Source organism: Rissa tridactyla, chromosome 2, assembly GCF_028500815.1.
Source record: "Rissa tridactyla isolate bRisTri1 chromosome 2, bRisTri1.patW.cur.20221130, whole genome shotgun sequence".
Classification (NCBI taxonomy): Eukaryota; Metazoa; Chordata; class Aves; order Charadriiformes; family Laridae; genus Rissa; species Rissa tridactyla.
Window position 1 is genome coordinate 112,038,479 of NC_071467.1, and position 17,708 is coordinate 112,056,186.

A 17,708-nucleotide genomic window follows, 5' to 3' on the forward strand; every position below is an offset into this window, starting at 1 on the left:
CTTCCTAGCTGTGATTTAAACACTTCTTGCTTTCTGTGCCACGGAGATAATGAATAGTGAAGCACTAAAATAAACTGTCTGGGGGGTTGTGGAGTCCCAGAACAAGTCAGGCAAATATCTGTGGAGAACAACATCGTTAAAGATGATCTTACATGCAGAGGGATAGCCCCATCCGAGACTCTTTTTCCATGATTGTTCCCTGCTTGCAGCATTGAAAAAAGCTCGCATACTTTTACATTTCACTGTTCAATGCCATTCAGTCATTGCCTGAAAGACAGGAATAATCTCTCTTGAACAGCTTACTACTTAACTAGAGACCGAAGAGGAAAAAAGAAGGAAGAGGTCAACTCTTACAGACAGAGGAGAAGCACACAAAATTCAAATCACAACAGCAGAATTCAAATCTCAAAGCATAGATAGAAATGTGATAGGAAACACAGCAGTAGAATTTCTGGAAGTAACCACTGCTCTGTTACTTGCCGTAACCTGGAATCAGTGATTTCAAGAAACCGCTCTACCTCGTATTATTAAAAATGGATTGGGAGCACTCACCGAAAAAGCAGCATCACATTAAATGAGGCTGCAACAAGTACCCAAACCAGAAATAATACAGCCATTTTGCAAGCAAATGTAGAGCTACATTTCTGAGTTTCAGTCCAATCTCTTGACCACAAATCATTTATATTACCTTTTTAAATCTGACAAAGGCTTATACGATGAATGTTTGAAGAAGCTCACACAAGATGCACAGGAAACCACTATAAAAACCACCGATACTCTCAGTTGCTTTCAGCACCTGGTACTTGAGAAAAAAAAACTATTTAACTGTTTTCTCCTCCTCGTTATTACTCAAAACTGTTAAATGGCAGGAAATAAAATTACTTAAGAATCTCCGAGGGGTTTGAAAAGGTAACAGTGAAAAGATAGCATAATTATGCATGAGTGCTAAGAGGTATCACTAATAACATTCTCTTAAATGAGCTACCTGATCAGATTCTTAATACATGGAACTCTGTTCCTGCCCAAGGCCCTCCTCGTTCCTGGATTAAATATGTCAGTGAACACTCTATGTATTAAACACATCTCAGATTCTTTTGTGATTCCAACAGTTATGCGATGGTCATTTTTACTTCTCACTTCTCCTTCAACTTTGACAAGTTGGTGAATGTAAACGGGGTATGTAAAAATGGGTAACATCAAGAAAATCAAGTGAAATCCTAGAATTACTTCAAAACATTCATTCCTATGTTTAAAACCCTCAAATAAAATAAAATCCTGTAAACTTGTACACAAAAGAGTAAGACATTATTCGTGGTTTTGTGGAAGCACTAAAATAAGACTCGGGGTCCATTGTTCTAAGCCTCAAGCTAAATTAAAATGCAGTCTCTGCCCCAAGAAGCTAAGTGAATAACTTGTGGGTACTACAAAAGGCTTTGTTGCATTGTTACAACTATTATTCATGGTCAAAAGTCTCTAGCCACTATCATAGCTACATATGCCAAGGATAAATTTGACAAGGTCAAAAAATTTTTTCTCTTTAGAAGAGATCTTATCATACAGACTTAACACTGGTATTTATAATATTTTATATTCCTTGTCTTTATGTTAGGTTTTAAATGTTACATAGCCTCAGCTAATGCTCTCTACTTGAAATCACATCAACTTTCTGTTTGCTTATTATTATGGTCATTCCACATGGCAATGGACTGTTCCAATGAAGAAACACAACTAATATTAACTGACTGCATATCAGCTGGACAGCAAATTAAAGGTTAACCTTGTGTCTGTTTTTCACTTTTATCTAGCAAAGAACAGCCTTTCTACTAAGATAATTTAACTTCTACTTTTTACCCTGGTAGTTTTCTAAAACATAAAATATAGAAAATATGAAATACAAGTTGGGTCTTACATATCCTTACAAGACATCTTTTTGGAATCTCAGACTTCATCTACCTAGAAACACCCAGGAAAAGAAAGATGACCATTGATGTAAAACTAATGTGCAAAAGTTTGAAAAGCTCATTAAACCCACATGTGGACATACTCATTCAAAATTTGAGCGCCCTGAACTTGCTGTAGCTGACATAAACCACAATCACAGTCAGACAATAGCTTTAGATGCTGCTACCTCAGATTCAGAGGTCACTCCAGCATTAAGTGACCTCACCTCTGCAGGTTTCACTGGATTGGGCGTAATTCTGTAAAACGATCCATGGTGGAAAAAAGCAAAGATCATAGAACACAGACAAAGGAACCCCAAGAACCTTTTAACAGTAAATCAAACCAAAGTTGTAGCTGGTAACTAATTAACAAAGTTTACGTGTAGAGCTATGTGCTGTTCTCCTACCCTGGCAGCTGAACACCTGAAAAGAAGGAGATACAGCAATGTGATGCTGTTAAAATAGAAAGCAAACTGTTCTTAGGTGTCTTAACTGCATGTGAAAGCTCTCCATGTTACTCAGAAACATGACGAGCTCACCTAAGGCCCTCGCCAGATCTGGACACACCACTTGAAGAGGTGAACAAAGTGGAAATCGTGCCAGAGAGAAAAACAAAAACATACAGGGGGTCTAAAAAATATAACCTTGGGGAAATAATGAATGAGTCTGCCTCACACAAACCATGGACGAGAACACTGTAAATGAGCTCTACATATATTTTATATATGTAAAAACTTACTATAGATAATATGGTGATCAACTGCCATAATGCATCACTAACTATATAGCCAAAAACCTTTTCCTAAATCCAGGCTCTCTCTTCCTTGTTGAAAATTGAATTATTTCTTTTCCTGCTCTCAGTGGGCATGGAGAATAACTACTTACGCAAGACTGTAGCAAGTATTTCAAAACTTCTGGTGAAGAGAAATTGGGACAAACATCTGTCAAAAGTATCCTAGATACAAGTGAACAAAGGTGAGGGTGTAGACTAGATAAAACTGGTTGAGATCCCCTTGGGGATACAGATATAAGATCAATTTCTCTAGCTTAATTTGTATTATAAGAGTAAGTGAATATTGTTTTAAGTGATCGTCAGTAAGTACGGTTTTGTCAAAACAGAGAACTAAAAAAAAAACATTGCCTCTCACCTTCCCTCTTACCACTCTCAATACAATTGAAGTCAAGTCGTGTAGCAAAAGTCCTACTTATCTTAAGAAGTAAGCAAATCAAAACAATTTTGGTAATAATAGAGGTTTAATAATAGGCGAAGCCTTACATTACAATTTCTCAAGTCTTTTTACCATCGGGTTTTATTAGTGAAAGTATTGTTAAAAATACTTGGTTTGGCATCAAGCAAGTTATATCTGAATGTAGCAAAGGGCATGAGAAACAACATTAAAAAGCACTGTAACTTAGAGCTTATTTTCATAAGTAGATTTTGCATTTAAAACTTCAATGCTTTAGTAAGGCAACAGGACAGAGACTTCTTAAGCGCATATACCACTTTCAAAAACAGAACAGAAGTTCTCTCAAAAGTGCTACCCTTCCAATTAAATTCCCAGAAGCTTCCTGTATACTGGAGTCATTGGAGGACTGGAGTTGTTATTCCAGTGGAGCTAAGCTTATTGTAGCAGTAATGCAATGTTTTTAGAGGAAACAATATAGCCCATGCCAAATTTATTAGTATACATCAGTGCTTGGAAATTAACCTTATGACCAAATTTGCATGACATCAGGTCACTGTGAAAAGAAAGGGTCATCCTGCAAAGCGGCAATCAGGTTCTACACTAAATCCTTACAAAGTAGTGCTCAATACCAAATACATCTAGAGATGCCAAATAAGCTTCAAACTCCACAGTGATTCACAGATTGACCCACTCTGTGAACATCCTCACAGGATATCGTAAGCTCGCCGATCAAAAAAATGAGTTGGTTTCTGATGTTTCTGATGGCAGATGGTTCCCTTTTGGCTGAACAGTGGTAAAGGTTCTTAATCAGGTCTACAAGTACAGTGAACGTTCACATTGCTGAAAGAGAAGCATCACTCCATTACAAGCAAGTTCATAAGCAAGTGTTAATCCCCATGCAATGTAGCATTTATCATTTTTCATGCAAGGGCTCATTCCAAGAGGATTATCACTTCCCCATCCTGCCCTCTGGCTGACTACACAGGGCAGAGAAATTCTTTATTCCATATGGAAGGGGAGAGGGAGGTTGGAGGAAGCTGTGATCTCCGGCTTCCAGTTTTGCTGTAGCTACTCCAAGTTGAAAGTGGGAAGGAGCCCAGGCCAATCTTGCAGCAGTTGCTCTTCAAGGAGAGTACAGATACGGCTTCCCAGAAGCTCTCTAGCAATTAGTAACACATATCATGCTACAAAGATGGGGGGAGGGAGGCAGGGGGTGCAAGCACTCCTTGCTAATGAACACGTATCTGTACAGATCCTACCAACCCGCCTGACGGAATGGTCAGATGCAACTTTGATTTACACACAACGCAGACAGAGTATTTCATCTAAATTTGATTAAAGTGATTCTATTTTAAATGCCTCAGATATCAATAAAGTGACACAAATCAAGTACTGTAAGCACAGTTCTACAGCTAAGATCTGTGAGTACATAAGTCCATTTGTGTAAGTTTATGAAATTGAGCCGCCTTTCCTAATTAGACATGCACTTTTCTAAAGAACTGCTCTTTGAGGTGTAACGAGCTTAGAAAATAACATATTTTAAGTGAAATTATATCCGTTATAGGATACTTTTGCTTTCCTTTGGGGCATAACATCCTCACCTCTCTACTGATGTCTCTCCTTGCAGAACAGTTACAGACTACATACTGCTCACCTGGGTGCTCTTCTATGACAGATCTACTCATGCAATAATGTAACTGTAGGCAAAAACATGTAAAGACAGATGTTCTAGACCAAATGGTATGTCAAACCCATCACAGAGACAATCAGAATATTATTTTGTAACATGCCACACATACATAAAGTCAAAAGCATTGCATATACAAAAGCAGCTAATAATGCTGATAATTTGTATCTACACCATCCTACATCGTTCCTTAGAAATAAATGCTGCAACAAAAACTAGATTACATGAATGACATCTAGTGGACATACCCTTCCATAACAATCAGCATTTTCCATCCAAAACTGTCACAAGCTTCACAGAGTAAAGGCAAGCACCTGAACATCAATTAAACAACGGTAGAAGTTTTCCTGTATGTTTTTTTTTATTTATTCATTTTTCTGTCTTCATAAAGTTAAATACATCATGTGGACATGCCTTAATCTCTCCAGTTCCCCAAGAGTTAATGTTATTCACCATAAATCACCAGATCCTCAAATTCCTAAGAAAATATAGTTTTAAAAGACTGTGAACACTGCCAAAGTCTTTATTCATTTCAGTCATTTAAAGTAATTACTTTGTTCTTCATTCCCCATTACTGACCAGAAAGAGCCGATTTTTCCTGCTTGTACAATACCTTGCACAAGGGATCGTGGTGTTTTATTAGGGTTTCTAGCTACAATGGCAATACAAATACGTATTTATATATGCAGGATGATTATGTCAGGAGTCATTGGGTGATACTGCTGCACACGGATTTCTGAGCTCTCTTTCAGACTGCTTAAACGTGTTTCAGCATTTGAGTGGCTGCACTGTATATACAACAACTATGAAACATATTTTCAGAAGAGCAAAAGCAAAGTTTATTTTTCTGTCCTGGATCCGATAAGCAGATTAGAGGAAAGCAGTGATCCAGTTGCAGTTAGTGTCTCCTCTACAAGCCCACAGGTTCTACTTTTATTCCTTGCCAACCAGCTACAATTTGAAGAGCAAAGGCTTTGTTACGCTGCCCTTCCTAAGAATTACAATTTGACATGGATATACAAGTCTGTAATGCTTGGTAACCCTGCAACATGTTTGGAGGCTTACCATGCTGCTGTGAATAATATAAACTAGATGCCTCACCCCAGCAATGGATCAATGTGGAAGAAACAATGAACAGTATACATAAAATACAAATATGTCCACTAAATGACACTGAACATCAGTACACCTGTGTTCTGATCCTAGTTTCATTAGAGGAGTTCTCATGTGACCACAGACAAGTGAGAGACTAATAATCTTAATGTACACCCAGTCTAAATCAGCACAAATACACATGTAAGTTCAAATACATATATAAGTACACATATAAGAATGTTTTATGAGGGACACAAAATAGTCACTGACACTTCCCAGGATGAGATCAAAAATGAGACAGTCTCAATTATCAGCTAGCTTTCCTTAACAATAATGGTGATTACCGATATCTATTTTGCAAATTCAAAGTGTAAGACCCATAAAAAAATATCTCGTAGAAAGGTGCAGGAGGTTTTCCTTCAGGGGAAAAAAAAGTATCAGGTTTTAAATTAAAAATTAATTTAATTTTCATAGGAAAAGTTCCTGCGTACAGGTAAGAAGCTGTCTATTCTATGTGAATACAAGGTCAGCTTCTTTAAAGTGCTGTCTCTGTGACAGAATAGGATATATATGAATGAAGTTATAACTACATCTCACATTATACACTGAGCACGTATCTAAAACAGCCTAAGGCAAACCTACTGATTTGGTTTCCAGACAGCTACTCTGCCCAGGAGAGAGGCTTGACAACTCACTGAAGGCTGATCACCAGAAAGGTATCAATATAACATTGTCAGGTTTGAATAACTAGAATTCATTCCTCATAAAGGAGCAGCTTTCTACACAGATTCCCACAGATGATTACCGTACCTTTTCATTGACTAAAATGGCAAGGAAACAGAATCCCCACTCCAGCACTTCTCACCAAGCAGAGCGTCAACTGTGGTCCCTTACAATCACCAAAGCATTTGTACAGTCATTAGTTAATCTAGTCATACAACAATAAGACAATTCTGAAGAATCCAGTAAGGAAATCTACAAATAGAAACTTTTCCAAGTAGAAAGAAAAAAAAGTCCTGCAAATGATATCCTTGTTTTCTTGTTTTACAGAATCCAGGATGACACAGGCCTTTCTGCTTTCTCTCTTTCCTGTGCCTTGTAAGATAAAGATAGAAAGGAAGCAGCTAGTTAAAAAAAACCAAACGTGTAGGTTTGGTGTATCAAGGAGATACACTAGACCACTAAAGCATCTGGGAGATCAGGTATTCATCATATGAGTCAAGACATGTATCTTGAGGATGGCCAAACTGTTCTTCGGAAAGTGAAACTGTACAGTGTGAGAGAGCACACTTTGCTGCTTGAGAGCACAAAGTTCCTATTCAGTTGAGCCGGGGATACATTTAGTTTTCATGTCAAATGAAATTTTCACGTCAATACTTTCAGCAGTGGTATTTCATTGTTCAGAACAACAATATAGGACAATGGGCCTATAAAAAAGAAAAAAAAAAAAAAAAAAAAAAAAAGAGTCATGAAAAGTTCTGTGAGATTCTCCAGAGCTGATTTAGGAAAGCTGGTGCACACTGTGCCTTTGTATGAAAAGCAGCTCTACCAGATGAATCAGGTAAGTACAACTTAGTGCATTTCTCTGTTCTTGTGATGAGACACTAGTGACATGAGTGGGATTTTCTTTGTAAGACTCCTAGACAGGATGAAATTCCACAAGCAAAAGGTATGAGATGCAGATGCTAAAAATAATGCAGAGGTATTTATATCTATGACTATACACATCTCCCTACTAACTCATACCTTTCAATTCCTTGTGAGCTTACATTTTGGATTTCATAACACATTTCAACTGCAAGGCCTTTGACACAGAGACAGTTTCTTCATGTGGAGGAAGTTTTATGCCTAGCATGACAAGAAGTTGATGCTTAGAGAACCTAAGTGATGCTCTAATATAAAAAACATTAATGTTGGGTCTAATGAGTTATGAAAATGCACAGGTCAATCAACAGAAAAGATAACTGGTTAAAATAATAATTTCCTGTCATGGTTTCAACTTCTGTGCAGAATGGTTGCGCCCCTTGCATATTCTGAAAACATATTGAAGAATACTTGAGAAGACCTTGTGAGTCCTAGGACCAAATCTGCAACAAAAATAATATCATATTCATTAGGGGGCGGGGGGGGGAGGAGGGGAGAGGATATCTGTAACAGCTCGGTTTCTCAGTCTTTAAAGAGGCTTTCATCATTATGGCCCGAGAGAAAACAGCCCTATACCTTTTGCTGAAAGTTTGCCTCTTAAAGTGCTGCCCAGTTGCCCGGGTGTCTGATGGCAGGGTGATAAGCTGCCACAGGAAACGTCCTGTAAACACGCAGGTTAGGATAGACTTTCTCAGGAGAACAAATATCCATTATGAGTGGGCCAACTGGAAGATGAAAAAGTGAATGTCTAGATCTCACGCATGGTGCAGGCAAGAGAGCTACATTGCTGAAACCACAAGAATGAAGACCTTATCATCCCAAATGAAAGACAGTAATACAACTTTACTTTTCAGCACAATTATGTAAACCGGATGCTTTTAAGCCTCTGATTTCCTCCGGATAATCATGGAGCAGCTGTAGCTAAACAAGGTGTCTCATTATGGAAACCTGTTTTAAGAAATTGAACTAATTGTGTTTAAGATACAGCCCAGAACTCAAGGTTTGTGTTTTAACACTTGAAACCAAGCAAATTGGGATCTGATTACATGCACTATCACAGAAGTGACCTATTCAAACTACATCGCTCTGATTAAAAAGCAGATATGCTCCAAGTAAAGAATTTCTCATTAAAGGTTCAGCACTCAGAAATCTCTGGTTTTGGTTAATCAGAATCTAGAGTTCTTCATCTTTGTGGCAGATTGCAAAGTTCACCTCCACTGAAAACCTATGGCAAACTTTTACAGAGAGCTTTACATGAACCCTGAAAGACACTGTACACTCAAAAGAAGTTCAAATCCTTTCCTTTGGGTACTGGTGATGAGCACACAGAACTGAAAACTCAGGACATTTCAGATGATCTTGCCACAAAGTGAGCACATTATCAGCAAATGAGAAAAAACCTCAAAAGAGTATGAAAGTCCTCATACACCAAACTTTATATCTCTTTTAATAAGAGCTTGTTGCTCAGACCAGAAATGGATTTTCAAAGGGGCTACATATCTTGCTAGTTTCAGGAAAGAGAAAACCCAGGTGCCCATAAATGCTCAATTTTTATGTTTTTAAATACAAGGAAAAGTTAAGAAAGGTCAATCTAGAGAACATGTTTGGGGGCAAATTATGCTGCTAGTTTTTCAGTCAAGAAGCAACAGGGAATTCAGTGAAATTATACTCAAAGCTAAATTTGGCCTTGTGAATAGAAAAAAAAAAGAGCCGTTTGCAAAGATATTCTGAACAAAATTATTCAATATAAACTCAATGAAATAAAAGCTACAATACCATTCAGTATACGCTACTGAATGTGTTAAACAGAGCACTAGAATGCTTACTATAACAATTGTAAGCAAAGTACTATTTATGTCCATATTTAAGATGCTTTTGATGTATATTTTTTATTAAATTTTGGTCAGTACTCTAATATGACTGATCAGACCTCTGTCACACCAAATATGATACAAATAATTTAGATTTTGCCTTTTCAATATCTATAAAAGGATCGCTCCTGTTTACCCAATCTTCCATGCTTTAACATAGTTTGACACTTTTTAGCAGGACTGCAGGCTCTGTATCACTTCAAAGTTGTAACTTCCTACCTGTATGAAAACTCAAAATACAGCAAATGAAAACAAAATAAAGTTTAGGACATAAGAAAAAAAACAACAGTTTGCTAATGTGTACTTGAAATATATAGAAATTCCATCTTCTGAAATGTGATTTTTATTATTCGAACAAATTATACTTCACTTGCCCAAAATATCTTAAAAAAAATTATTTGTAAAATAATAGTGATAGTCACAAAGTAGTAAGTTTAGTAAGCAAGACAGGATATTCAATAACTAGGATGACAGATGAAAGTCAGGTTTCAGAGTTCTGTTCTAAACTCTGTTACAAATGAGCTACAGAAGCAACTATAAAAGCAGTACAATAGCAACAGTGAGGGTTAATTCAAGTTTCTAAAGAGCTTTGCAGTCTAAGTATAGCTTATGTTAGTAAAGCAAAAAATAAACTCTAGAAAGCATAATATACTTATGGTTACAATCAGAATTATAACCATGCTAGCTGATGGAATGTTAACAGATAGCCATAAACACACACACAACTCCACCCTAATTACCAGTTTATGAACAAGAAAATTCAGATTAAAATTGTTTATAATATTGAGGTAGTATTTCTAATATCTGCTACAGAAACAGCATACAGAAACACAGGAACCACAGTTTACATAGTTATTTAAAAAAATAGTTATTTACATATTGACCAATCTAGATTAAACCAGAAGATAGCTAAAACAGTCTCCTCGAATTTTGTGTATCTAAAGAGCTGTCTATGAAAAAAGAAACAAAGGATATTCAATGTATGCGTTTCTTTTCATTTTGACTGTGGAAAAACAAAGGCAAAAGGAGATAAAAGAATGCAAGTTTCATTTACTCAGCCAAATGCAGTACGGTGAAGATAAAATGTTTTGTTTAGTCAGGTTTTTGGTTTTGCTTATACAAACTTCAGATACTTCAGATCTGTTTTGTACTTTCAACATACCAAAGTTCAAAAAGGGTTGCACCAAAAGGTCACATTACAGAAACACAGCAGAATGTAACTGCTTGTGCAGTGGATGCCTGGTTACGTTGGGTCATGCAGAGATGGTTCTAGAAAATACGGCCATACGGCTACACCACGCCAACCAGATGGCAGCGCAGCCGTAGCTGTGCTGCACTGCACCCCAGACAAGAATACTTCAGGACCAAACTCATCCTTGCAGAACAACACCTCCCCATTGGTCTGAGATAATTTGCAATCTGGTCTAGCTAATCCAAAACAAGACAGTTGACTACGCAGTGGTATGTCCTGTGAAAAGTCTCCCACCTTAGGTTTACAAAAACAACTGATTTTGGGTTTAGACCTGAGGAGGCTGGCTGTGATACTATCCAGTGATAGTGTTCTGTCTAATGATTTTTGCTTCAGAGCTTCTATGGCCAAAAGCAGCAAATCTTTTAATGTTATGATGATCACCTCCATCTTCACCTCTGGGAAGAAGACAATACACTGAGTTTCCTTCACTTTCTCTAAAAAGAAAGGAGATGGTGAAGAAACTGAGTGATGCCTAGGTGCAGTTCTCCCAGACAAACGCTGGGAATTGTCCCTCTCTGGATTTAAAGGACTCTGGTCAGAAATTAAGAAATCCAGGCTCTGTCTAGTTGCAAGTATGACGATTTGCCAAGAAGTACCAAAATTATGAAACAAAGAATAGGTATTTTTTTTTTAAATTAAATACATGTCCAAGTCTCCATAAATTAGCATGACCTCCATCAAGAAAACAAAATGATCAGCTGGAATAGAACAAAATTTTCTTTGTTTATTGGAAGTGTTTCCCATACTATCCAGAAGCAAGATAAAACTTGAAGTAATTTTTTTTCCTGTGCTTGTTTATATGATGAAGTTCATGTTATTTTAAGGAATTTCAACCCTCCATTAGACGTAGCGGACTATGAATTCTGCTGGGGAGATCTGAGGTCTGGTTAATTCCTTTTGCCAACCTGTTGTCTCGAGAAGCAACAGTGATTTGTAGCAAAATCAATGCAGAATGACAAATATGTAGAAATCCCAGATACTCATGATCATTTAGATTGTTCTTGTAGACTCACAAGATAAAAATCCCAAAATTCAGAGGCAAAAAGATTCCAGTTTATAACTGGTATGGAAGTCAGGTAACCCTTAAAAAAAACCCCCACGTTTCTCTGTCAGGTGAAAACCAATCAAGTCATCATGCTAGCTTTAAAGTCATCCAATTTCAGCAAACACCTTTGATCTATGTCAGTGTTCTGTTACTAATCTACTGCTGATGAAGAAATATGCAAAACGCAGAAATGACAATGAACAACGGAACCTTGTCCTGCCTAGACACAGACACATTACAGACTACAGCAGGTCATGGGAAAAGTAAGTCAGTTCTCAATCTCATAATACACAAAATCACAAATTCCAAGAGCAAAAACACCTAATGCTTTTTGCTTACCTGATACGGAACAATACTCCCATGAGCAGTACCCCAGCGTTTTGCTTCAATTTTGAAATTAAGGTAATTAGCTGCTACGTGAGTGAGACATGCAACCTGGAAATGGAGAAAAAGTAAAGTATTCAGAAAAGCTGAAACTTCATTGACAACTTCTCTGAGATTTCTGTATATTTATAGGCACTTCAGATATATAAGTTAAAATATTTATGTCACAAAAGTATCCTTTATATATTACATATTATAAACACTTTTTTAATATGAAAAAACTCAGGCTATATCGTGGAAGTGTTTGTATAATTACAACTCAATAAACTCAAAAACCAATACAAGTCCTATAACACTAGTAATGTTAGACAAATCTAGCATTAAACTACCCTAGGAGATAAGACAGTATTACTCTAAATATTCTGCAGAATGGTCGACTGCAGCAAAGAAAAAAAATCAGTCTTGTCCAAAGTCTGGTGGGAAACATGATGGATTTGTGGGATAGACCTCACCATTTCCTGAACCTCAATTCCATGCTTAAATCATAAAGACTTTTTCTCAGTTACAAGATTATCTTTCTGTTTTCTCCTATGCTTCTCATTTTACATGCCCAAGCTATGGAAAATACTTCTGAATTCTTCAGTTCCCCACATGCTCTGTAATATTAATTAAGTGGTAGGCCTTGATAAATCATCTGCCATTAGAAGATAAGGAGAGATTTATCAAGTTATTAGCCAGACAGACAAAACTGGAAAAAGATTAATTTTGTGGAAAATATGGCATGCTAATTTAGTAACCAAAATTTGGGGGGATAAATGTATACTTTGTAAGCACAAATGTATCTTAGGAAAAAGAAGTGAACATTTATGATGCAGTAATGCATGAAAATCAGTGGTTCTGTTATAATCAATGGCAGATTCTTTATTCTAGTTTCTCCGAGAGAATACAGTATGTGACTATATATCTGAAGCCAAGTAACGCAATAAAGCATTACATTTAGTATGCAAGGTGATCGCTAATTCATCAGACAAAATGTATTTGTTTTATGCTGTTAACTAGTTGTGCCAGTAAGTGCAACTGCTGGCCTAAATAGGTCATGTGAATATTTTTTTCCGAAAATATTATTTTCTTCATGTTTCTCCCCTAGATGGAAGAAATTTGCTATGATGATCCAAGTGTTTACACTATTCCGTTCCTACTAATCTGTCTAATCTACATCAAAACATGCAGTAATTAATTCAGAGTCAAGTATTCACATTCCAATATGTGAATTATATCAAAATTTCTAGAAAAAGATTGTCATTTCTTTTCCTTTCTCCATATATGCTGAAAAGGCAATGTGAATGTGTCACACTCACATTTAAAGCGAAGCAAATACTTAACTGTAAATCATGGACACAGTGACTTAGTCCAGCAGAAAACCTAGGAAAATATACAGCAAATAAGAATTTAACTGCTGCCAAAAACTACGTCCATATATACTAACTACAAATACAATGCTTTATTCCTGAGTATGGTTGGAAAACACTTTGTAGTTGGATTTCAGCAGCAGCTTATTATATCCCAGTGTCACTTCATTCAGCTAAAATGTTGAACAATGTCTAGTCTGTCCTTCAGGCCACAGGAAAATCCCAGCAATTAAGGAAACAGATCTGGGAGGTACGTAGAAAGGACTTTACTTCTGGTTTGCAACTTTTCTCGGCAACACAGAATGAAACACACAGTTATTACAGAGAGAGTTTATGAGTCACAAAAGTGTGTTATTTATTAATAACATATACACTAGACTCATCATTCCTGTCATTTTTCAATTTGGGGCCACAGTTCATAGTGATATTTTCTTCTACCACAGCAAATGGTCTCCTGGTTTGAGGTAGAACAAAACCAATTTTCTTTTCAGTTATTTTACTTTTCACTGTCGTGGTTTAGGCTGGGCTGGCCACTAAATGAACGACAAATGACTATGCAATGATGACGAAATATTGTTAGATATTCTTCTGTATTGTTTGTGTGTAACACTACATAACTGCTGTATTGCAAACCAGTTTCACTGACCAATGAGATGCATCCACTAGAATGGGCTTTTACTTTTAAAGACATAAGGATGCCCTCTGTGATGTGCCCTCATTTAACTTTCCACATTTCTGGAAGGAAACCCTATACCAAAATTAACTCTGGGAAGGGCATGGTGAATTAAAACCTAGTGAAACAGAAATCCTATAATATTGATACTGAATACAATGGAGCCAAGATTTCATTCCACTTCTTTGTTTATATTCTATGCTGTAGAAATAAATAGAGTTATGAGTTTCTGTCCTGGTTTCAACTGGGAAAGAGTTAATTTCTCTTTCTAGTGATTGCTGTGAAAGGAACATCAATAATACCTATTGGGTTTAGTTGTTGCTAAGTGATGTTTACATTATTCAAGGACTTTTTTTCAGCTTCCCATAGAAGAACAGACAGACCAATGGAACGGCCAATGAAATATTTCATACCATAGACATCACGCTCAATACATAAATGGGGGTTGGCCGGGGGGCAGGAATCCACGATCCTTGCTCGGGACAGTGCCAATTCACTGGGCTTTGAGAGTGTCTGGTGTTACTATTATTAGTGTTATTATTAGTGTTACTTTTTCTTTTCTGATACTGTTCTATTAAACTGTCTTTATCCCAACCCATGAGGTTTTTTTTCCTTTCCGTTCCTTTTCTCCCTTTTCTCTCTTCTAGGGGAAATGGGGATGAGCGAGTGGTTGCAAGGGGGGGTTAAACCACAACAGTTGCATAAAAAATAATCCTTCACAAGAAGACTTCTATCCTTAAAAAAAAAAAATAAAAAAATCTTTTTAACAGTGTTGCAAATTGCTTCAGACTTCTCAATGATATGAACATAATTCTTTCAATGGTAGGAAACGTACATCTTGATTTCTCCACAGCACTTGTTCACAGTACAATAGGAAAAAAAGAATTAAAACATAATACTCCCTAGATATTGGAACTGCGCCACTAAAGCTTCTGCTCAAAGACTTGTTTCAGTAGCAATAGACAGTAAATTCCAAGGAAGTCAGAAGCTCAGTAAAGACTGAGTAATTTTGGAACTAAAAGTTGCTTAGGCTATATAAAGGCCTCAGTTCAACACGATACTTAGTCTGAAGAATAATTCCATTTCAGTCAATGTACCAATTACTTGCTTGAATGCATATGCCTATGTATCAGGCTGAAACTGGTTTCCTTATTATTGTTTTTTTCAATAAATCATGAGGGAAAAAGGCTTTTGGTTCCCTTTGACTCCATTCTCTGAGTTGGATACCTTGTTCACAGTCAAATCAGCCAGCCAAAAAGAATTATTACTACTAGTAGTAGCAGTATTATCATCATCATCCAAATAAACTTATATTGACCACATCAAAGTAAATATTTCAATGCTTTGTGTTTTATGTATAAACACGCTTAGTTGAGTGAACTCTGTGGCCTTTTGCCCCTTTCATAATAACTCTCTGATGAATTCATCAGACTTAAACGATGATTCTATTTCTAATGTCCCACAAAACTGTTATAGACAGTCTCAGGACTACCGTACTTTCCCTTTTCCTCTCTTCCTGGCTTAGTTCATTCTCCCCAGTCTCACCAAAGATTTACTCTCACTAAAAAGGCACTATCCAAAAAAATCTTTCAGCATATACATTTTATGTCCTTAATAAAGAATACAAAGAATTTTACCTGCCTATACCTTATGGTTGTTAAGCAAACTACTGAACTATATGCATAAAAAAGATATCCCAACGAAACATTTCTACAAACATTATATCCCCTAGAGAATATGTTTTTAACAAAATAAGTCTCTTTCTCCAAATTCCCCTGTAATTCAAGACTCAGTTAGGACCTCACTGCTAGAGACACTTCTTGCAGTAGGAATATCTACAGTGCAATCAATCTCTCAAAATGAAGTTTGGGTACATCTGTATTACATATTCAGTTAAGTATTTTTAAATCTATATTTAAAACTGCTTTCCTGAAACCTTATAGACCCATTTCTTTTCTCCTTTAATTAAGAACTAATCCTTAAAAGTAACCTTTGGGCTTGTAACATTAAAGCGGATGTAATACAATGATACAGACATCTCTATTCATTTGCTTGCAGAGACAGATCTATGCACTGTAAATATGTATTATCAAATATCTACAGATAAGCATTTCTTTATTTCACATCAATAAAGGGAACACACATTTCAACATTCCTTTCTGATATTACTGTTGACGGCCAAATCACATATTTGCGTTACATACTTACTTAAACCAGAACAAAAAGAGAGCTGCATTACGGTCTGAAAAGTTATGCTCAGCTTGTGATGGAATCAGACAGATGGGAAACAAGATATTAAAAGCCACAAGGTGAGCAGAAAAAGAAAAGAGACAGAATTTCAAAAGATTTTTTTCAAGATAGCACATCAAACATAATCTCTTACAATGAGTTCACTGAGTCAATCAATCATTTAAATGCAAGTTCAACAAGTGTATATGATAATAAACCTTTCCAGGTAACTGGAAAGAGGAGAAAAGAATGATTTTAATTATATTCTTTACTTTCTTCTCCCTCCAATTTTGTGTCTGCTTTCCTGCCACGTATCTTAACAACACTTTGACTCTTAGCCAAGTTAATTTTTTTTTTCCTCATTCTTTTTTTACTTTTTCTTAAAGTAGGCATGTAGACTGCCTTTTAGGAACTTTGAGACACAGGCTTTTTACAGCAGCACAGATAACTTATTTCATGCTATACTACTGAATTAGTAACCCAAATATTAACTTATAACTTTGTAGAAAAAATCATTATGGAAAATTTCAGTGCCTTCTATTGTGCAAAGGCCAATAATCTTCCACTTACATCTCCGTAATTCTGGTGACATGGGAAAAAGATTTTTACATGAGAAAAATTTGAACCTAAGAGGGCAATCCTCATTTGGTGGGCACTAACAAAGCTCTCTTAAAATCACTGATCCTACGCTGGTATTTACCTAATGACTGATTTTACTGTTTTACATGTTTTCCCCTTTCCATATTGCAATGAATAGTTTGAAAGTAATAAATCAACATTCAAGTTCAATTAATTTTGCTCTTGCAGTTACCCCTCGTCACCCTTCTCATTTCTTTATTTGTATTGAAGCTGTTTCCATGGATATGTCCATGGAGTGATCCTCAGCTCTTGCTTCTTGAGTGGCTTTTTTTTCATGAATAAAAATACAAAGCCAAAAACCTCTATCTCTACCAAGAAAACCCCACTCCATTTAGAAGAAAACCCCACTCTTCCAGTTGAAGTCTAATTGTGTTTAGCCACAAGGCTTAATGAGAGTAGAAATAAGTTCTTACTAGTCTGCAATCGCCTCGCTGCTGCCATAGGCAGTGCACATGTTTCATGTTACATCCTAAGCATTGACCCAACTGGTTCAGGATGTGGCACCGTGCCACAATGAATGGTGCTGTTCTACCAGATTTTAGGCGGGCAAGTAACTGTGTTTCAAATGCCCACAAGCATGAGCTGGGCAGCAGGAACCACAGCCTTGCAGAAAGGCAAGAAAGATGCCACGATTCAAGGCAGCCCATTCCACAGGGACCCAGCAAGAAGCCACAGCTTTCCCAGCAGCTGACAACAAACATCACCTTATGTCT

At 36.7% G+C, this 17,708-nt stretch overlaps 1 protein-coding gene across 4 annotated transcripts in view; it reads right to left on the bottom strand.

The window, feature by feature from the left end:
* Nucleotides 1-17,708, bottom strand: part of SUGCT (succinyl-CoA:glutarate-CoA transferase) — a 333,441-nt gene that overhangs the window by 258,747 nt on the left and 56,986 nt on the right. For all 4 annotated transcript variants that reach the window (XM_054190372.1, XM_054190371.1, XM_054190374.1 and 1 more), the window contains one exon: nucleotides 12,061-12,156. In XM_054190372.1, coding sequence (XP_054046347.1) covers nucleotides 12,061-12,156 — 96 coding nt within the window. The remainder of the gene's footprint in view (nucleotides 1-12,060; nucleotides 12,157-17,708) is intronic.